This window comes from Epinephelus lanceolatus, chromosome 23 (genome assembly GCF_041903045.1).
Source record: "Epinephelus lanceolatus isolate andai-2023 chromosome 23, ASM4190304v1, whole genome shotgun sequence".
NCBI lineage: Eukaryota > Metazoa > Chordata > Actinopteri > Perciformes > Serranidae > Epinephelus > Epinephelus lanceolatus.
The window spans coordinates 17,305,577-17,328,469 of NC_135756.1; the positions used below are offsets into that span (position 1 = coordinate 17,305,577).

At 41.9% G+C, this 22,893-nt stretch overlaps 1 protein-coding gene across 13 annotated transcripts in view; it reads right to left on the reverse strand.

The window, feature by feature from the left end:
- Positions 1-22,893, reverse strand: part of wnk1b (WNK lysine deficient protein kinase 1b) — a 151,169-nt gene that overhangs the window by 29,412 nt on the left and 98,864 nt on the right. For 6 of the 13 annotated variants that reach the window (XR_013490400.1, XM_078165230.1, XM_078165234.1 and 3 more), the window contains exons 12-22: positions 17,745-19,178; positions 13,064-13,156; positions 12,187-12,258; positions 9,527-9,604; positions 7,393-7,677; positions 4,729-4,799; positions 4,445-4,595; positions 4,095-4,211; positions 1,707-1,817; positions 1,492-1,543; positions 1,108-1,245 (exon numbers count right to left, since the gene is read on the reverse strand). Coding sequence is in view for 12 of the 13 variants with exons in the window: in XM_078165230.1 (XP_078021356.1) it covers positions 1,108-1,245; positions 1,492-1,543; positions 1,707-1,817; positions 4,095-4,211; positions 4,445-4,595; positions 4,729-4,799; positions 7,393-7,677; positions 9,527-9,604; positions 12,187-12,258; positions 13,064-13,156; positions 17,745-19,178 (2,602 nt within the window). In the remaining variant the exon portion in view is untranslated. The remainder of the gene's footprint in view (positions 1-1,107; positions 1,246-1,491; positions 1,544-1,706; positions 1,818-4,094; positions 4,212-4,444; positions 4,596-4,728; positions 4,800-7,392; positions 7,678-9,526; positions 9,605-12,186; positions 12,259-13,063; positions 13,157-17,744; positions 19,179-22,893) is intronic. The other 7 variants (XM_078165231.1, XM_078165232.1, XM_033614812.2 and 4 more) reach the window with 7 other exon arrangements.

Sequence of the window (22,893 nt, forward strand, 5' to 3'; positions counted from 1 at the left end):
GCTTTCTTGTGCCAGGTATGTCGCTAACTGTCAATTTTAGCTTGTTAAGAAACATTAAGGGTTTACTGTGGTGCCGAACAGGGTTAACCACTTATGCAGCTGTCTATCTTAAGTCTAGTGGTTCTGATTGGATTTATCCAAGTGGTTTCCCTCTGGTAACAAAATATGCCACTGGATCCCTTTTGCGTTATTCAGAAAATTGGGAAGGACTAAGCAACTGCTTTAGTTATTTCATATTAAAAAAACTATTATTTCGGACATTACGTAATGAAAAAGGTAGTTCTGATATGTTATTAATATACACGCAACATCCAGATGAAGGACACAGCTGTTAATATTCCAGTGTTCTACGAGGAGATCCTAAGGCAAGGATACTGAATTTGTTTTGCCCAGGGGCCACTTTTGCAAAATGTCAGGAGGCCAGGGGCCAGTTAATTAGCAAACATTGCCAGTTGACCAGTATATATAATAACTGAACTGCCTGTTTTCAACCCTTCAACATTTGATGTCTTAACTCATCTTTGCTAAGAGGTAAATCCAGTCGCAGCAGCCCTGCACATATCAGGTGCACACACGGGTGTTTCTAGGATGTAAGGACATTTGGGGCTTAGCCTGAACCTCTGTCAGGGGGCGTCCAGGGTATCTTCCCCAGGCACCTTTTTTTGGATGAACAACTTCTATTGTGACACTTTTTCATTCACTTCAAACACAAAAACAAATTTCCGAAACAACTGAAGCAACTTATTTTCATTGTTGGTTGGAAAATGGTCGCCGGGTGGATTTGGCCCACAGGCTGTAAGCTGAGTATCACAGTCCTGTGGTATCAAATTAAATAAATGCCAGTGCGTTACTGCATTTGGACAGAACACTTGAACAATTTCCGCTAAAAGCATTACAGCTTAATCTGATGAGTGTGTGTGACAAAGTACACAGTTATTTAATGTGCATTAGTGTGTGTGTGTGTGTGTGTGTTTGAAGTGAAATTGCAGAACAACTCTTCTTTTTTTTAACAACCTCAGGCTTATCTTAATATTTCTTTTTTTTTTTTGGCCCTCAAAATAATAACAGCCAGCTGACCTTTTAAGGTCACACACACACAATCCTTACCTGTTTCAGTTGGACGTGCAGGGGCAGGAGGAGACGTAGGAAACATTTGTTCCTTCAGCCTGGCTTCAGGTACGGGGCTGACGATGAACCTCCGACCTGCTGAGTGGACCACTTGTGCTGTTGCACTGGGAGGGATGTCTGTCGATACACATCATTGTTATTTGTATTTCTATTCTACAGGCAGCTATGTTTGAAGCTTTGAAGCAGAGAAAATATGGTAAATCACAGTGTGGAAGTTCTGTCCTGTTTACAGATTTTGCAGGAACTCAGTGACACAGACAGTTACAGTCAGCTTTTATGGTTGCATGTGCCACCCTGGTGCCCTGCTGGTACTCAAACTGGTGCCTGTTGTTATTCTAAGGGTTTATATTTTGTTATTTTTACCTGGCATGGGGACAGATATAGCAGGAATCTGCTGCGCCATATCACCTGCCATCTGTAGATCAACAACACAACATGAATTTACTCTGAAAGATAGATGGTGTAGAGAAATAAAGGCGTGTACATAAGCAGCTATTTTAGCATTTTTCTACCAGAAACCGACACCAGCTACCCCTGAAAACATGAAGAAAAGCCACGCTAGAGGGTGTTGTATTTACCTGGCTGTTTGCATCTCTCTCCAGACCCTTCTCATCTGCGTTCTCTATCACCTCTCTGACCTGCTCAATGAACGACTCCCTCTCACTCTCCAGGATGAACTCACTCTGGACCTGCAGTGAAAACAGTCAGATTAGAATGTGTGTATATAATATGCAACAAAAACAAAGCCACTGTCTGGGTTATGCTTCCTGTGCCAGTGCGTGGCCACGGAGGTATAATTTTGGCTCCTGTGGGAACCTGTTGACTGCTCTGTCAATGAAAGCACAAGGACAAGAGCTCAGCAATTATGTGTATTTCAGTGGTTTTTGGTTACTAAGAGTAGATAGCACTCACACTGGCATGTGAAGCATATTCCAGCCTTTGTGTAGAAATTTTAAAGGGGACCTACAATGCTTTTCCTTAGGCTGCTTTCAGACCTAGAGGTGTCTTGCTTTGGTCTGAATCAAGGACTTATTTTGTTACAAAGTTGAATAATTGCCTAGAGTTGGTTCGTGTTCTCACGGCAGCATTTACAAGCAGACCAGATCAAATGCCTTGCGCGAGAAAGCTGCTGTTGAGACATATATGTCGCACGTACAATGGAAAAAAATGTTTGTGCGATGAATTCATCTGCCTACTAGCATGCGTGCGACAGACTGCTTGTGAGCCGCTTGTGTGTGTGGTCTGTTCTTTTCTCGTTTTTAGACGACAAGAGCGTTCACTTCCGTGCATCGTCTGGCAGCCAGGTGAGTTGGTTCATTAGCGTAATGAATGGAGGGAAAGCTCTTGTCATCGAGTGTCTTTGTCTCTGTGGGGGAGGCGGGGCTATGGGCTACACACACACACAGTGCGATCATTGTGGGGGGAGACGAGGCGGAAAAAAACCCAGAGTTGAGCGTAAGAGAAAGACACGGACCTTGTTCCTAAACCAAACACCACGGCCCCTATGTGGGAGTGTTTTGGATTTAAACCAAATGACAGAGGGCAGCCCAGTAATTTTGACGAGCCGGTGTGCCAGGTTTGTTCTAAAAACCATCTCAACAAAAGAGTGAATATGACCAACTTAACTGCACACCTGAGAGTGAGAGACTGACAGTCTATTTTGTTGTATTTATAAGGTCTTTATTTATTTATTTTGGTATTTTTACGTGTTATTTTAGATATTTAAATTTTTTTTTTTTTGCATTCCTAAATATTCTTGTTAAATAAATGTTTATTTCTCTTTAAAAGGGTGTACTTGCATCATTATGTCTTTATTATCATTATATAAGTTTAAAAAATGATCTTAAAAACAGCAAAATTACAACAATAATAAAAAATGGTCTTAAAAGCACAATATTACGCAATATTATCACAATAATTTCTGACGCAATTAATCAACCAGCAAAATTCGTTATTGTCACAGGTGCTACAAACTTTCTGGCCTGTGCTACAAAATTATCACACTCTGTAGCACTAGTGCTATGGGCTTAAAAAAAGTTAACGTACAGTCCTGCAATGGAGGGACAACTACACAGGTTGATTTTAGTGCTGCTCATCGTGGACTATATTGCTGTCATTGTTCATTTTAGTCAAACCATACAGTTTGAAAACGAGGTGCGGCTCCAACTAGAAAACAATGTTTTGATGCATTGGATGTGCTGAATGTGCATATTAAGGCAGTACAGGAGGAGGTGCACATTAATAATCCTCCAGGACTGTAACATGCTCATGTTTAATCCAAACAATGTGTCATGTGACTGCAGGACACGCTCTCACCACAAATGAACTACACCAGGGTTTGTTTGTAACCGGACTGAGACCACCTCTTCCAGAAGGTCTCAGTCCGGATGCTTTGGTGCACACCTGAGTACGATTGCTGTGTTCACACCTGCCCAAACAAACTGCACTTAGGGGGCAAACGAACTTGGGTCCAATTGAACTGAATCTCAGGCTTAAGACTGTCTTTAATACCAAGCAAGTGCAAAATAATTAGCCTACACTGCTACATGTAGCTATATGCTAACAACAGGGAAACATGAAGTCTTGGTTTTAGATGTTGTAAATTTCTGCCCAATTTTGGATCATATTCCTGCTGACACATCTGATTATAAAGATTTTGGTTTAGAAGTGAGACCCCAGGATGTGGAAGACCCAGAACGATGACCAATCAGAGCAGACTAGGTGTTTTTGGGAGGAAGGCTTAAAGAGACAGGCACTAAAACTGAGCATCTCAGACAGAGGGTGGATACAAGCGTTGCAGCACAGACTGTATGGGGAAAATAAAGTGTTTTACAATCTTTAAGCATCTTAACATGTTCTAGTAGAAACCTTAAATTAAAGACTGATCCTGGAAATGAACATAATAGGTCCCCTTTAAAATATTATTACAGTTGGAGGGAGAGTAAATGAACTAAAAGAGTGTGTACCATAATCTGGGCAATCTCCTCAGGGTTGTCTCCATCCAGGTCAAACCTGAAGGTCACCATCTTCCTGTTGTGGGTCTCCAGCTGACACTCTGCTACCCTGTCTCCTATGTTGGAGATCTACAAACACAGAGCACACGTACAAACATGTAAAAACACTTAGAGAAATAAAACTACAGTTAGAAAGAAGGAGAAAGCCTGAAAACAGATGAGTGTTTCAATTAGATGTCGCTCATTACTTTTATTGCCACTCATAACTCTGTATCCACCAATAAATACCAACGGCTGTGCAGCACAAGAGAGGATTTATTGTGCAATTATAACTTTATAGGATTTATGGGATGTGCTATTACATTGAGGACGTTGAGTTTCGCCTTGGAGATCTTCTCATGGCGTGAGCGACTTCGCACAGAACGCCTCTGGTGTCGCTTGGTGGAGCGCCCTTCGTGGCGACCTCCTCCTCCCTCGTTGCCGTCACTCAGGCCTGACATCTCAGAGTGGCCACTGAGGCAAGGACGGGAAACAGAGGCCGAATTTAATTAAGGAGAAGGAGGTAAATAGGCACAGAGTGAGAGGCAGCATCACAAAGATTAAATGTGATTGTGTGTGTGAGTTTGATTGTGCATGCATTCGTTACCTCTCTATGGATGACAGAACTTGAGGTGGCTGTAGCTGCAACTGGGACAGCTCTGAAGACTGAGAGGCCGACTGAAACACACACAGGCATATGAAAATGCACGCACACACACAGTCGATATGACTGCAATCAACACCAACACCAGACATTTTTAGGGAAGAAAATACAGCAAGAAAGCATGACATATAAGGAAAGTGTGGAAAAAGTAGGAGAGAAACTAACTAGATTGTAAGAAATGTTTTCATGATTGTAAAGTAACAAGTATTTATCCAAATTAAATAATACAGAACAGTCTGAGGCCGAACAACAGTTAAACTAGAGCATGGAACAAAAGGAGCGAAGCAAGAACAGCAACAGAAGAGAAATAGGTCATTCAGTTTCTCCAATAACACATGCAACCCTAATTAAGCTCTTTAAAACGGTCTGACTCTAACACTTGGACCAAAACAGCGACTGATCAATTCTATTAGACATCATCTATTTGTAGACCAATCAAAACTGTTTTTGCAGATGTTTTTAATCTCAGCAAAATCACACCAACAATTCGGGAATCTTTTCCAACAGTTCCTGCCTGATTGTGATTTTTTTTTTAAGTTAATCAGTGTTGCTATACAAACTAAGCCACAAAAGTTACTCAACGTGAAACAACAAGCTGGTTATTCTATGTAGATTAACAGTAAATCATCATATTTTCAGCACATGATCATGGATCTTATTAAACGAGATGAGAAGTTTCAGACAGTCATTAATTACCACTAAGGTGCATGTGCTGTAAATGCAGTATAGTGCTGTCAAAAATACTGATTATCAATACATGTTGATTTTGAACAGATTTCAATACTCATTTTCCGCAGTATTAGTAGACTTTACCAGCTTTGCTCTCTCACTCTCTCTTATTCTTGATGTTTACTAAGGTCATTCTGCTGTTGTCTGCTACTAGCCAAGAAAAGAAAGGTTGACATTGTCATGTTTCAGCCCTGTTATAGTTATCGTCTCATAAAAATGTTAAATAAATGTCCATTTTTTCCCCATGGTTACGAAAACGTTATAAAAATATCTATATTTTTCAAGGTATTGTATCAAAGTTGAAATTCCAGTATCATGGCAACACTAATGCAGCACCACTTACAATAGGGCAGGACAATTTATCAATAGTACATTGATATCGTGGTATGAGCCTCCATAGTGTCTTGGATTTTGGATATTGTAAAACCCATAGTGTTGTCTTTTCCTGGTTTTTCAAGGCTGTATTACAGTAAAGTGATGTCATTTTCTGAACTTAAAAGACTGTTCTAGCTACATATTATTTGCGTTTACACACTTGTCAAAAATCTCACTGCAAAAATATTAAGGATGCATGGTAATATCGGTACGTTATTGGTATTGGACTATTTGGGCTTTAATGAATTGGCAAACACTCTTTTTCTTACGTTCCACAATGAGTGAATATTACATACACTGAAAAGTATTGCATTGCATGTCTCCATCTGCTGGTGCACCATCTCAACAAGTGTATGCATGTTTAACATGACCACTAAAATTAGGTGGGGAAAAAGTGGATATACTGATATCGGTTTCAGTTATTGGTCAAATGACTCGTTACATATTTGCATATCGGGTATCGCCAAAAAATCTTATATCTTGCATCCCTAGTAAATATACAGTACTATTGGTATAAGCACCAAGTGTAAGCCCTATAATATGGTCGCAATGTCGATTCCGAGGTATTTGGTCAAAAATATCGTGATATCTGGTTTTCTCCATATCGCCCAGCCCGAACTTACAGTAACACACGGCTGCAAATATAGATCAAGAGCCTTAGTTTGAGTAATAGGCTAAACAGCTGAGACATCATCAGTTGCTCAGATCAATCAGATTCAAACCTGATATTCGAATTCTTACTGTAGAGTATGCAGCATATAAACATTTCTGTAGTCCCTAGGAAGATTTTCCAACAGCTGCCTCTGGGTTTTAACGCAGGATCAGGATCATCTTCTGTTGCACTGAGAGTGTAACAACACCTACTGTAGCCTATTGTATTTTCTGATCTAATACTGCTGTGTCATGTTAACTTGACTACCTCTCATATGAGTTACAGAACGCTTTGCTTTAGTTTTTTAGCATCTAACATTTGAAACCATTCCCTCTTTATTACTGTCATAGTATGAAGCTGATCTAATGACACGTTGTGACAGCTGCACTCTTAATATTTAATGTTTTTAGGGTTCTCTAATACCATTCTACAAACTGCTAAATCTGATTTCTGACAGCAGAACTTGAAGCTCTGCAGTGTCACATTCTTTTGATTTACTCTTGACTGACATTTTTGTGAATGAAACATTAACACACGCAGACGTCCTCATTAACAGGAGGCATGAAACCAGCGAATTACCACCAAGTTGCGCAGTTAAAAGAGATTAGTAAATCTGTCTTTGTACACTTGTATGAACAAACCTCACAGAAAAACAGTTTTAGAGTGAGAATACAAAAATGTTCTTGCATCCTAATCTGCAGTCCATCCTGCCTTTCAAATACAAATCTTGGACAAGTAGGAATTCATAAAAACAATGTTAAAAATTATAACTCATGATCCAAGGCTCTACAATACTATTTAAAACACGACCTAGAGCATTCAGCTTTGACGATCCTACATCAGCTTGGTACCTGGGGCAGGGCTTCCATCACATTATCAGGCGGGGTGGTGACTACACTGATGATTGGCACCACGGTGGCCAATGGCCGAGGCACAGGTGTGGACACACGAGGAGGAGGAGGAGGAGGGGGAGGGGGAGGAGGAGAAGGAGGGGAAACAATAGTAGGCACCACCCTGACAGGGAGTGGCAGAGTAGAGGGAGGGGAAGCCACGGCCGCTGCCGGCATGGAAACAGGGAGGGATGGCGACGGAGAGGGCAGGGTCGCCGAGGAAACGGTAGACGGAGTTACGCTGGGCTGAGAAGAGGAGGAAGGGCCGGAAGGAGGAAGATGAGGAGGCAGGAAAGGAAAAAAGAAAGGAGAAAGAAGAAGGTGGATAAGGCAGAGGATAGGAAGCAGGAACAGGTGAGAAAAGGGAGGGAGCAATGTCAAAGGGAGGATCGGAAGTAGATAAACCCCGGCAATGATCAGATGTGATGAGCACAGACAGAGTCAACGTCAGTCGCCTTCGTAATGGAACAGTGAGCTAAAGATGGTCTTTAGTTTAAATGTTGGTTCACCTTAAAGGCTTCAGATGTGCTTCGGGAGAAAAAAGCTTGTGAGTCTGATGCTCTGGATCTCAAGTTCAAATAAAGACACCAGGAGAAAGAGCCATCCATAGTTCACTGACCCATTACTGACCTTCCACAAACAATTCTTCGAGCAAGACAACTGGAACATCCATCAAGCCTATTAGTGACGGCATGTCAAATTAAACAACTCCGTGACTGGATGACTGTGTAAGACACACATGACTCTTAAGATCATGCAACCATAGACAACTCAGATCTCTACGGACAATGTACGGCTTTATGGGGAGTGGAAGAGCAAGCAAGTTCTTTGATGGACAACACTCTTTAACACCACAGAGACACAGGATTAGAAACCTACAGACAAATGTTTTCTCATGCTAAGGCTTAGCAAAGTGATTTAAGGAGTTATGCTGCGGCAAGTCTACATTCACCTCACAGACACTGGGGCTTGTTCATGAAACGTGAGCAGAATGAATTTGTGTGTAAACTGTTGGCAGAAGGAAATTTAAGTGTATTTCGGCATTCATCAATATGTTAGTAGCTCTGATCTTTTTGTAGGTACTAGCAAAATATACACCTGCTTCTGACTACTTATAGTGCTTGTGCAAATAAGAAATTCACATAAATTGCCATTTAACTTCTTGGACGATTCTTGCCACAGATAACACAGAGTTAACGGCACCTGTTACTTCCTTCCAGGCCTTTGATTTACCTGTCCCTGTCACATTACTTCTTACAGAAGAAAATAATATGTTTTTCTCAACCCCACTTCACCTAAAATAACTTCAATCTCAGCATTAGACAAGTTTTTCTTCTCTCTTTCTTTGTTTGCTCCATGTTCGCAGGTCAAATGATGCACCTATCCATGGTAATTATCACCTCCATATATGGCGGTCACTGGCTATTCACGGGCAGGGATCTATGCCACTTGCTGACAAGTGGGACTGCGCTGTCAATCGACAATTGATTGTCGTTCACGAACATACGCAGGAGCCTACAAATCCAAGTTTTCCATTGCATTCATGAATCCAGAGATTTTAGTACCGAGGTTTTATATGTGCAAATCTACTCACAGATTTACTAACATTTCATGAATGAGACCCACAGTGTGTTTGTCTTTGAGGTCTAACAAATACGTCAAATGCACTTCTTTCCTCATTGCAAAAGGCAATTTTTCACAAAGGTTTACATCTGTGTTTACAAGCTGGCAGTCTCCTTCCTCCCTACTTCTGTTGGCACATTGCTTACAGCCACCTGTCAATAGTGTGAAACTGTGACAGGACTGTGTGTTGCATCATGAGACAAACACAAAGATCAACTCTCTCTCTCTCTCAAAAAAAAAAAACCCTACTCCAAAATGCTACTTGAAGTCAAGTCTTTTGATCAGATGGTTAGTAGGATGGTTGGTTCTGGGGCGGACAAAGGAGAACTACTAACATCAACAAAAGACAGAGCTCGTGTATCCAAAGAGCACACGAGGGATGTCAGAACAGTCACTAATCAAATCACACAGATAACACAAGCACTTACATACACACAAGGGCATCTGCATACACTGTGATACATAAGGGTACCTTAACCAGAGCTAGCTGAGCAGCTTGGTACAAAAGATAAAGATGTTCTATACTGGGAGACGGACTGAGGTCACACAACTAAACACACACACCAAACGTACAAGTACAGGTACATGCACACAGACAGACAAGCAGGCATGTATAAACACACATAAAAACAAACCCGGTGATAAGTGCAGGCAGCATGCCAAAGAGCGAGCCAGAGAGTGGAAAGAAAAATAGAAGAAACAATCTGAGCTGACAAAGAAGAAGTTTACAGTGAAAAAAATAAGCAATTCAAGACAAGCAAAACATGCAATACTAACGCATAGGTGTGTGTAAATATGTGTGTGTCCATGTGCGTTTCCATGTATAAATATACCTACAATGGAGTGTATAGGGAAACAACATTAATGCCGCATTTCCACTGTACTGTATGATTTGGCTTAACTGGACTGGAATTGACTCACTTTTAGTACCAGGCACTGGTTGCACAAAACATCTTAAGTTTTCTCCCTAAGTATGACATTTAAGGCTTAATTTCTCCTTAGCTGAGGGACAGTTGCACAGAATCCCTTAAAAGATGTCATTAGTTGAAAAAAACCCTCGTAATGCCTGTTATCGTCTCACAAAGTTGGCTTATCTTTAGATAGTGAAAAAATGGCAGAAGAAAAGAAGACAAAAAAACTATATTGGTCAGAGGAGGAAAATATTATACTTCTGGAGGAAAACAATCAGAAAGCACATACTAAAAAGTACATTTGATCCCCAAATACCAGAAAATAGAAAACAATTGTAGGAAGAAACTGCAACGTCAAGTTTAAAGTGTTGTAAGGGTAAAATTAAAAGTGTATCCATCGGGTTCTCCTGGTTTCAGAACCTTCTTCTCTGGGTTTGTTCGTTTTTTTCATTCATCACCATAAACACAATCACGTTGCAGTTAATATAGTCAGAGGTACCTTAAGTTTTTTTTCTACCTTGCTTTGGTTACTAAGGTCTTTTGTGCAATGCTCTAAGGATCTCTTAAGTATAAGACAAACAGGAAACCATGAATACTTGGGCAAACATATTGAGGAAACCTTAAGGAGACGACTTCAGAATGTTTTGTGCAACCAGTTTTATTTTGAGGAAACCTTAACTTGGACTTTAAGGAAAATCTTTACTTAAGGTGTTTTATGCAATTGGCCCCTTTTCTTTATTTGGTTTTCCACTGTCTAAAATACCCACTAAGTGTAGGCGGGATTCTCAGCTGATCGCCATAGCAATGCTGTGTGAAACTGCCCTGACATGACCTTCAATGCAACACTATACAGACTCTACATTCAGTCAATGTAGAGTCTGTAGGCAAACCCCGGAGATCTTGCCTCCGGAAGAAGAGTGGAAGAGCCCTGGTTTCCGGTGCTAGGCTGTTTGTAGTCCGCGTGATATTGATCAATCACGTTTGAGCCGGCTGCAGTTGCTGCCAGGTTAAACGCTCCGTGCGGTGAACTAACGAGGCGGAACATAATTGGCGTCACTGCAAACTCTGAATCCATCGCAATGTTTCAGCATATTTACTTATATGTAAACGGAAGTCGGAAACAGAAATTCCCCTCCTCCGCCCAAATCAAACCGGAATGCCAAAAAATTGGGGGTCTGCCCCCAGAGGCTGTATCGCCATTTGCTGGAAGTCAGACGCCGAATACAGCCGATGGGTTCTGAGAATATGCAGACTTCCATTTAAAATCGAGTGAATACAAAAATTGCAGTCATTATTGACGGCAGATTGGCTATGTAAAAAATCTTGGGTTTGTGCAGGATGTCCCATGTCACGCTAGGTCTGCAGTGTTTTAACTCTACCCTCTAGGTTTGCCTCAGCTCACTTGGAACATCGACCAAGGTGGTACCAAAACAAGTGACGAGTACCAGGTAATATCTTGCCTGGTTCCACACCTTTGAATCTGCCTGCTCCTCCAAGTTGAATGATTTGTCTGGCATCATGACATGAAACAGTGGTCTCTAGATTGAGATAAGTAACGGCCCATCAGCACCACAAGGGGACTAACCCCATCGTCAAGCTTCTTTTGAGCATTGTCAAGTGGTGCACTAAAACCAATTGGGAGTAATTACGAGAATGGCAAGCGCTATAGACAAGACAGACATTGCTGTCAAGACTATTCTAAATTGATACGTCTTCTCAATACCACCTTACATCATAGTTTGTTTTTACTTCCCTTGGCTCCACTCTTAAACAGGTCTGTTGGCATGACTAAACATCACTTAAAATAACTTAAGATTAAGGTGGATATGTTGGTCTCTAGTCAAGCAAGGCACGTTCAGTAGCACCGTGTCGTACCATACAGTGGAAATGAGGCATAACAAAGAGTTGTTTGGAACCTGAACCCTGACATATGTTTATGAGGACTGCACTATAATGACTCAGTGTTTATCGAACAGACATCAGATTCTATTTAAGGATCTGTGTGCAAATGTTTAAGTGCACATAATTACTACTGTATTATGTATGAGAAGCTTAGTGTGTGTGTTGCTAAAGATGTATGCAGACATGTATGGTGATCCTAATATAAATCCTGAACCTGTCTGCAAAGAACCAGCGCCAGCTTGTGTGCATTAGGAGTGTGTTCATTAAGTATTATGTTACATATACAGTATATTTCAATTAGTGGTGCTACGTGATGTACCTGTGAAGACGCCTGCGACAGAGAGGAGTGTGTGGGGCTCTGAACTGATGTAATACTGTGACTGGACGAAACCTGGAGAGAGAGAGAAAGTGTATGAGGCAGAGAGACAGGAAAGAAGATAGGGAATTATTAGATATATAAATATAAACATAACCAATATCCTTTTCAGGTTTGGTACTTTTTTAGCGAGTGCAGTTCACAGCCATGTCCTGCTTATAATAACCTGGATAACCTCAGTTCCCAGTCATACAAAACCAGCATTAGTTGGAAAATTCCAGCTGGGAAAATCAATTTCCTCTAATAAATTCAGTTATATTGCACCCCCTGTAATGTTAATTTAATGATAGGTTTTTAAGAAATATTACAATAAAAAATATTTGTAAATTGTCAATGCAATATTGAGGTTTGGACTGTTATGTAAACATGGTGAAAGTAATTATGGGAGAACAGCTGTTTTGCTGGTTCAGAAAGAAAAGTTCAAACATTCCATCTTTTTCTGACAACAAACATTTGATCTCTGATTAACATCCAATTTCATGCTCAATCAAATCAGTTTAGGGCTGCAATTAGTTCATCGCAGTAGTTTGTGCTGGGGGCAAACGCAGGTCTTCACAAAGACTGTGGTATTACTGCGGGCAAAGTGCCAGCTCTGTGGGAGTGGTTACCTTCGAGCAAAGGCACTTCAAAGAGAAAGCCGACATACAAGTATTGCTGTATAAGCACAAAAAATAGGGTGGAGTTATTTTTGCATTTCATCTATATGGGGTTTGGACTTTAAGGTGATGTGGTATTAGAAGTGGGTGAAAAGTTATGAAACAGGAGAAGAGACGGGAAGAAGTTTGGATGTATAGAAAGTGACTCTCTGAGGTTGTCTCACCTGTTGGGAGGTCCCAGGAGGAGCTGGCTGGGTGGTGGCAGGGACCAGAGGGGGTCCTGGAGTGGGCTGAGGGGTGGGAACCTGAACCTGCTGCTGAGAAACGGATTAAGAGAGAGACAGACAGAAAGATGGACAGAAAGGAAGTTGTAGGACATGAAAGGGTGGAGGACAGGGATGGGAAATCAAGAAAGATTGGTAACAAGAAGAGAGAAAAACAAGAAATAGTCAGAACGTGTTTGTAGCTCGGGAACCAGAACGTACATGAGTGCAAACACAAGGTACTTCTGCTGTTCTCTAGAGGTCAGTTTTAGTCTAAATCTTCTTGTGTATACACACATGCACACGGACAACACGTGTACATCCATCTAAATGGCAACAGATATATGCACACCAATAACTGTACGCATATACACAGTTTGTAGTGTAACATAGCACAGGCACAGTACTGGGGTTAGGCAGGGTGTAAGTACAGGGATTTTTTTTACATGCAGGTCAGACCCTAAGTGATTGGTAGTGATAATAAGTCAATGAAGCACAAAGTAGAAGCTGGAGTACTGACACCAAACACTTAAAACAACTCACAACACTGCTGTTTTTTCCTAAAATATCTGAACACAGGCATCATCTTTGATCTATTTTATTAGGGCTGATGTAGGACATAATATGACTCATTATTAGGGCTGTGATGGCTTGTATATTTGTACCAAACTGTCATGGATAGCCATACGCCATTAACTACATATGCTGACGTACCAACAAGTGGACAAAGGTGGATTGGCGTGAAATCAGTCACCCTAAGGCGAGTGCAAATACAACACTGCAGTTGGAAGACCTGCCTGCAGGTTCCAAGTCCAGTACAACACCAACTGAGAGAGAGTTGTGTATAAGATGAAGATAGTGTGTTGGCGTTGCGCCACTGTTTTAGGGTCTATGAGTGGAAACACAACCAACATGCAAACCCATATTCAATGGCATCACCCAGAGGTGCTAATCACTTGGATGATAAATGTCTGGATGCACAAGTTTGTTTTTAATTATTCTTCGCATTTTGTATTTTCACTTTCCAAAGTTGTAGGTCAGTGGGCAAAATTCACTTCAGTTCCCTTCAGGAGGATGTTGTCCGTCTTTGACGCTTGCATTACTGTCTGTTCAAAACAAATGAAATGAAATATCTTTTTATGCATATTTTTTTCCATGTGTACTGAACTCGTACCGAAGCATGACTCCTAAACTGGTGTGTACACCCCTTGTCATTATTGCGGTGGCCAACTCTACCTGTTCCTAATGATAATTAGGTAGTAAAACCAAAAGCTTAAGGGTGCTTTCAGACCAAGAGTTCGGTTGCTTTGGTCCGAATCAGGGACTCATTTTGTTATAAAGCTGTATAATTGCCCAGAGTTGGTTCATGTTCTCACAGCAGCATTTACAAGCAGACCAGATCAAATGCCTGCGCAAGAAGGCTGCTCTTGATTGGTCAGAATTTCCATGTGGGAAAAATGCAGGAAGAAAACAAACGTTGAGTGCACTTGCAAGATAAATGTGACACTTGTGCCAATGTTACAATGGAGGGACAACTACGCAGGTTGATTTTAGCGCTGCTCATCGTGGACTATATTGCTGTCATTGTTCATTTTAGTCAAACCATACAGTTTGAAAACGAGGCACGGCTCCAACTAGAAAACAATGTTTTGATGCATTGGATGTGCTGAATGTGCATATTAAGGCAGTACAGGAGGAGGTGCACATTAATAATCCTCCAGGACTGTAACATGCTCATGTTTAACCCAAACAATGTGTCATGTGACCGCGGTTGGTTCAGATCCACATTCTCACCACAAACGAACCGCACCAGAGTTCAGTTGTAACCAGACCGAGACCACCTCTTCATGAAGGTCTTGGTCTGATTGTTTTCGTGTGCAGCTGATTGTGATTGCTGTGTTCATACCTGCCCAAATAAACCGCACTTAGGGGGCAAACGAACTTGAGGTGGATTGAACTGAACCATACAGGACAGGTTTGAAAGCACCCTGAAACTGCAAATATTCCTGAGCTTATCTGACACATTACCTGATCACATTCGGAAAGTTTTGACAATCATTAGAGAATACATTTTCTAAGTACGTTTCGGTTTTTGACATATCATCCTGACACTGTATGAAGTGTCCTAAATTCTGCCTTTGTTGTGCTCTAATTAGGAAAAAAAACTCTGACAAAAACTTTTAAAAGCCCCTAAAGAAAGTTTGAGTGGTCTGAAATGTTGAGGGTTTCCTTTTATTTCCAGTCACGTCAAACGTTGGTATTTTTGATTCCTGACACTGGTGCATTGAGCAGCAAGCCAAACAAAGCTGTACTTTTCCTTCCTGAATCTTTTGAATAATCTACAGCACTGCAGAACAGCAGCACACAGACATCACAACCCTTAGATGGCTGTTTGCAACTTCCTACTTGTCATGAAGCCAACCCTCACAAAGTGTGGTGGGAGCTTACACAAGTATGTTGCACCAGACACGCTGCGTCCTACCTTCTCCTAACATCATAAGCAGTCACATAAAGACAATAAAGAATTTCACAGCACTGAGATCCAATAAGCAAACTGAAGTAAACTGAACAGAAAGATAGTAAACTTAAGATAAATGACATGAAAAAAAAAAAAAAACAGAAGACAGAAAATGTGAGAAAGAAAGGCCAGTGATCGTAAGTGGTTTAATGTAAACAAAGAAAGAGGTGACACTGATAACATCAGTGTTCAAAGGGTTTAATGAATCTGAAGTGTGACTTTTGATCCTTGTGGAGGAAGTTGATTTTCAGTCTGGGCAGGAAATGACAACACAATATGCTATAATAAAGACCCGACTGAGAGCCAGGATCTTTAGGAAGTACAACACAAAACAACAGAAGGAATCTAAAATATACAAATAAAATGTCTATCTGTGAGGTTACATTGTGAGATTTGTCTAAGCCCCCATCGGTTTTGTTGTATGTTTCTGTGTGTTTGTCCATACAAATCAACAAAGTCTCACAGCTTTATCATACTTTGATTTTCTTGGATTCCTACCATAATATTCAATGTGCAGGTGTATAGAATATATGACTAACAATTTAAAGTTTTACAGACATGATTACCATTCAAGGTAGTAAATGTCGTCCTAGGACCAAACGGACTTTGGATTTGTACGAGCAAAGATGTGAGTATACCATACATACAGTATACCCCCACAAACACACATTTCTCATATACATTCATATATGAACATACAGACAAAATTTTACTTACTGATACTGACAAAATAAATGAAATACACAACATAAAAACAGACAGGAGGGGGCTTAGACTGCATATAAAGCTGGTACACCAGAGTTTGTCTCAAAGACTTCCTTCCTAATGTTGCTTTTAAAAGAATTATTCTCAACTCACGATACTGAGTTTTATGTTGGGACTTCAAATCAAATGTTTCTGGTCTTGCCTGTTTCCAGATGTAGCTCTGGGTCGTGCCCTCATCTATACATTTTTACTGAGGTCGTGCTGAGTTAGGCCCCGTGTCCACCAAAGCCATTTTCCCAGCTCAAAACGCCAGGTGTTTCCAAGGAAACGCCCAGCTGGAAGCGTTCAAGAGCACAGTGTTTTTTTCACGTGTAATGCTTTGGTTTGGTTGCGTGTGGTTGCTATGATATGGAATATACGCAGAAATAATAATTAAGAGTACTAGCTCTGGATGAGGGGAAGGCTGAAGCACATAGGGAGAGAAGATGGACCCACTGGTCTGTGTGGGTTCACGACAGGAAACATATTAATATACAGTATATACAGTATATTAACATATTTCTCCTCCATTGTTGTTGTTCAGCACTTGTGCATGTAAGATGTGATGGTTGGTCTCTGGTATTTGTTCTTCCACCACCATGATGGATGGGTAAGTAAAAAGTGACACTGAAAAACACAGTGTTTTACCCAAAGATGAACAATTTTCAACTTTTGGAGCTCAGAAACTAGAAGCTAAACATGCAGCACAGAACACACGCTTAGCGCTTTATCATGCTGCTGGTGTCTGCATCGTAGCGTAAAATATGTAGTGCTCTCATTCCCAAAGAATTAAAAAAATATGCTGGCCTTGGGTAACAATGCTTTGGTGGACTCAGCCCCTGAAGCTGCGCTCTTGACCAACAAATTTTTCCTCTCTAATCGATGAATGAATAATGTTAGACATTTTGAAGGCAGACCATGAGACTCTCTCTGTAGTGTCGATATGACTGGAGAGGATTAAAATCACAACCAAAGACTATAAGTAAGCATCAGCTGGGGCTCCTGGGTCGGTAGGGTAAAAAAACAACAGGGATTGGTATAATTACCTCTGGGTCAAATTACTAGTATGAATTAATGCAGCTGCTTTTCATGGAGGGGTTCACTTTACCTGATGGGTAAAACCATTTTCTATCTACCTACTCTAATCAATAAGTTTGATGTTTTACAATTGCAAACTGGCAAATGACCTTATAGGCACAAGATTGTGAAAAAAAAGGTCAAAGGCAATGTAAGTTCTCAACCTTTCAGATGCTGACAATTTGTAGTCAAACAATAAAGAAAAATAAGCCATAATCGACAGCTGATTGCTAAAAAGCAACTAATTTCAACTAGTAATTGACCCAGAGGTGTCGGGGTGCTTTTAAGGTCTAAACTCAGTACCAGAGCGGGGTTAGCAGCCTGCATTGCCAGCAATGACTCATGGTATGTCATATCCGGCTGTGCTGGTACCACCCCTCCATGCCGAGCCCAGGCACCCTGGATCAGAGACTCCAGCTGGGTCGGTGGTGCTCCCCCAAGCTCAGTGGATGGAGTGGCAGGGAGGAAGCCCTGCATGGAGGGTGGGTGTCCCTGGGGATCTATGGGGAACGCTGCTCCAGGTGAGTCGTAGAGCGCAGTGGAGGACGAGTGAGGGATGGATTGAGCGGCTGAGGAGTCAAAGGGAGCAGAGAGAGGTGGGGGAGGAGGTGACTGGAACTCTCCGGCGTCAGAGGACGCCATAGAGTCACTGGATGGTTCTGGGCTTCTGTCTTTAGTGGCCGCACTTATGTGGTGAAGAAGAAGACTTCCTGGAGGTAAGGGGAGCTCAGGACTGACATATGCGTACAACTCTTCTGTCACCGGCTGGAGACGGCTGTACGTGCCTGAACCACCTGATCCAGTTCCGGTGTTGTCCTCCAGAGGGAGGTCCATGGAGCTCCGTCTGGCCCGGTAAAGTCTGGATGCCAGGAGGTTTGGGTCTCCAGCAGCAGCTGCAGCGGCAGCGGCTGCAGCTAAATGGAACTCAAAGACACTTCCAGTTTGTGGTGGGGCTTCAGCCATTACTGCAGGAGCTGAAATAGAGAAAGCAGAAGAGGAGGCGTGCTGTGGCGGAGGATAGCAGCCGTCAGATGATGACGAGGAGCCACCAGTGGGCGCACTCATGGGAGGGATTGGGCTGTGTGCACTCATTCTTTGCATTAAGTGTGAGTGCAGGAACCCTGGCTGAGGTGGAGGGACGGGCTCATAACCCAAACCGGCAGCTGCAGCTGCTGCTTGCCTCTGCTGATGGAAACTCAAGTGGCCAAGCTGGTGTGCAGTCATTGGGTATCCTCCATACGCCATTGCTTCATAATGGTCCAATAAGGCAGCTTGATTTAGACTTAATCTCCTCACTGCTTCCTCATGCTCGGCTCTCATGTCTTTATAGCCGTACAAACTTGGGTCGGATTGTCCTTGGAGATGCAGCGGCTCCCCCACACCAAGTCTTTGAGCAGCTGCTGCAAAACCAGGATTGACCATGAGGAGAGAGGGGGGCTCACCACCCTCCATTCCAGAGAAGGGATGCAGGCTGCTCCCATAACGAGGGTAGGCAGGCTGGAAGTGTCGGGTGTGTGCCTCCAGAATGGACGTGCTCTTGCGTCTTTGGGTGTTGTAGGCTTTAGGAGGCCCAGTGGGAGGAGGTGAGAAGGAAATGGGGCGCTCGGGGATGGAGGGAAAGAAAATAGTAGGGGGGTCTGGGAGAGTTTGGAGGGGGATGCTCCCTCCTGCTCCTGCTCCTGCTCCTGCTCCTCCTGCACTTCCTCCTGCACTGTACGAGTGCTGCATTGAATGCTGCTGCGATAATGAGATACAATGGATTTAAGAATGAGACTCAGAGAGAACCACAGCAAAGGCCCACATGAAATGGAGAAAACAGTGCATTAAAGAGAATCAATTCAAAACAATAACGAGAAAAAAGGGACATATATTCTCTCCCCACACTAGAAACACAGTAATGTTGTTAGAATAGGACAGAATAAACCAAACAGCTGTAAAAAGGAGTGATGAGATGAAGTGAACACGTAAAGTAGAGACACAAAGCTGCAGTAAATCAGGCAGACAGCCAAGTGACAGACCGGTACAGCACGAAGACAGGCAGACAACCTAAAGACAAGACAGTAGCAGTGGGAGACACCGTGAGAGCAGGTTGATACACAGTGGGGTAGTATAGAATATAATACAAAGAGAGGAAAGGCCAAATGCTGGCTCTAAGCTTAGTAATATCTTGACACAACTGCACTCAGGAAAACTATATTTTGTCACAGAGATTCTCTCTGCTGAATGTTGATCTTTTCATTAAGTAGTTGCAATCTGACAATGTAGACAGGCTTACTGTTCAGCACTTGTAAAGAAAAAAGACTAAAAAGGATGCATCCTGGTGGCCTGGGAGTTAAGGCGTTGACCATCAGCAACAACTTCAGTTGCATGTCATTAGCCAGCTCTATCTCTTACCCCTTATTTCCTGTCATCTCTCTACTGTTAGCTGCCTAACAAAATGCCCAAAAGTGCCTCGAGTGTCCATGTAGCATTTTTTTCTAGCAGGAAGATGCTGGCAGAGCATTGGGGAGATCAGTCCCTGTCTGAAAGGTTCAGAGATTTTCAGCTAGTAGCAAATCGAAGTGGCCGCAAAAAATAGCAAGGCTGTGCCTGAATAGCCGACCGAACGTTAGTCGAATAGAAAGGTCATTAGTCGGCAAGATTTCATTGGTTGCTTAGTCACAGAAAAATAAATGCTGAAAATGACTGTTGTGTTGTTTTGTAGATGTATTTTTGATGAATGAGAGTGGGAAGTGCTAAGCGCACTGGAACACACATTGCATTTCCTGTGACTATTTCATAGTAAAAATCAAGTGGTGTTTTGCCAGTTAAATACTTTTAATGGGAGGCTGTAGCAGTTGTACATGTTCAGTTTACATTAGCAGTAACTAGGGCTTCCCCCTAACAGTCGACCAGAAAGGACATTAGTTGGCAAGATTTCATTGGTCACTTCGTCACTGAAAAAAGACCAAACATGAAACTCTTTTGGGAGCTGCGCCCTGTCAAAATAAATCAAAACCTATATGGCTGGAAGATGCCACACTCAGCATTAATTTCCAGGGCTGGTACCTGCGGTTATTCCACAGGCTAGTTAATAACATGTCGGGCAGGAAATCCAAAGTGTGGGATCATTTTGAGAAGGTGAAGGACGAACCCAAGGTGATATGTAAACTCATCTTCATTGGTTGACTACAAACATGACGTATCATCTGAAACATGTCAGTAGCTACATGCCCATTAGCCCACAGCGTCATTAACAGGCGGCTCGCTCAGTGTGTGACGTGCACTTGTAGATAAAATATAGGCCTATATTAATGAAGGTTCATTAGTACGCTTTTGTATTTCTCTGTAATGTAGCACAGTGTTAACAATGTTACTAATACTATTCTTTCTCACACCTTCAACTCAAACCGTTGTGTTGCCCCGCCCAAAATATATCATTTAATACTTAAATTAATATCACAAACATGCGGGCGACTAGTCAACTAATGGCCCTAAATGACGACTATTGGTTGACTAGAAAAATTCTTAGTCAGGGGCAGCCCTACAAAATAGTTGGAGAGCTCTTAAAAAAAGATGGTGGGTGTAGCACTTTTTCTCTAGGCAGGACACTTAGTCTTAAATGAGAAGGCCTGTGTAGCTTCTGTAACTCTCAAGCAAAAGGAAAATGTTGTCACATATATATCGATCTACCACCCCTTAAAGTCATTCAATTTTCCTGATGGCAGATGCACATGATATTAGATAGTTGTATCATAGAGCAAAGTTGAAAATAAAGCCAGTCACTGTATTCAAAATGAACACATAGTGGTCTATCAGAGGGAGATAGAGAGAGTTACAGAGAGGTGGATGGGTACAATGACTGACACACAGCAGTGTCTGAAAGTAAACAAAGTTTGACTTTGGGTCATACTAATCTACTTTAGAAATAGTACCACTTGAAATGCCTTAAATTAAGAATACAGATGTAGCATTTTTCTACTGATTTAATACTGCACGAATGACGTTTGCCATCGTACAGTACTGGCTTAGCTCACGCAGTATAAACCTGGGATGGCTGCAGTGGTACTGAACTAGGTCAAGATGCACATCTGATGGTGCATTTTTAATGAACTTAGCAAATAAATTCAATTTTGTGATTCCATTTGGGTGTTTATGCATTCCTCATTTGGCTTGTTGTACAAAGCTGTGACACAGACCTGTATGAGTAATACAAGCTGAGTCATTAGCAGCCCTTTCATTCACTGTGTCATCCAGCAGTGAGAAACAAATACACTTTATTGTGGGTTTCTGTATACAATGACACTGTAACAGATGTTTTATCTACTTTCAGACACCAGTGTGGCCCACATCCCTCATCTTCCTCTCTCTGCTTCCTCTCTGGTTTGCACCACCACTGTGGCTCTTGGGGATGAAGCTTTGTGAACCTACAGGGGTGGAGAACAGGGCAGGTAGGCTGGCCCTCCGCTGCCTGGCTCTGGGCAGAGAGGAGGCAGAGTGAAGGGGTAGGACTGTCTCCAGGGCCTTGGAGAGGCGCCCAGCGAATGTGTCCCTCTCGGCAGCGAGAGGCATGCAGGGGGAGGTGGTGGCGGTGGTGTAGGAGGATGAGGAGGACAGGTCTGGAGGAGGGGTGGAGGGCTGCTTTGGCGGAATGGCCAGGGGCAGAAGAGCATGGGAAAAAGAGTAGGAGGAGGGGGGGACGCAAACAGACATGCTACGACTGCGACGACGGCGCAACGCAGGCTGTGGGCCGGGGAGGGAGGATAGAAGAGGGTGGGAACGACATGGGAAACAAACACAAAGAAATTAACACAAATAATGATCGAAACACAGAAAACAGCAATAAAATCATTTAAAAACACAAACTAAAGAGACACGTTTGAAAACTTGGAGGTTAAGTGAAGAACACATTGAGAAAATCAATCATATGATGAAAGAGGTGATGCTACGTGACAGTTTAACATTTCAATTTAGAAAATAAAATCCATAACTACAACTTAATGCATAAAAAAGCAAAGTAACAGCTCCTAAATTATAATAAGATTAATTAAAGAGAGAAACTATTTCTGTGTGGGACAGATCACTGCATCAGGGAGTAACACTTCAGGTTTTCCATCAACAAATTTCGAGTGAAACCTTACTGATAACAAAGAAAAACACAAATATCACAAAGAAATGTACAATAACTTATGAACAAATGCAGTAAAACCAAATGAAACACACACTAAAACAGAAAAATGACACAAGAAACTGAAAAAATCATTTTAAAACAAAATAAATAAACATATTTACACGATGTTACATAAAAGGAGACAATGGTTATTTAAGATAATCGTAATTATTTAATGTGATAAACCAGTCTGTCTGTGAGTCAATTTGTCTGCACAGAACAACATCGGATTAAGAAATAAGCCTTTTGAGAAATGTCCTAAAAATAAGCCCAAACCATCATTAAATTATTCAGTCAATCAGC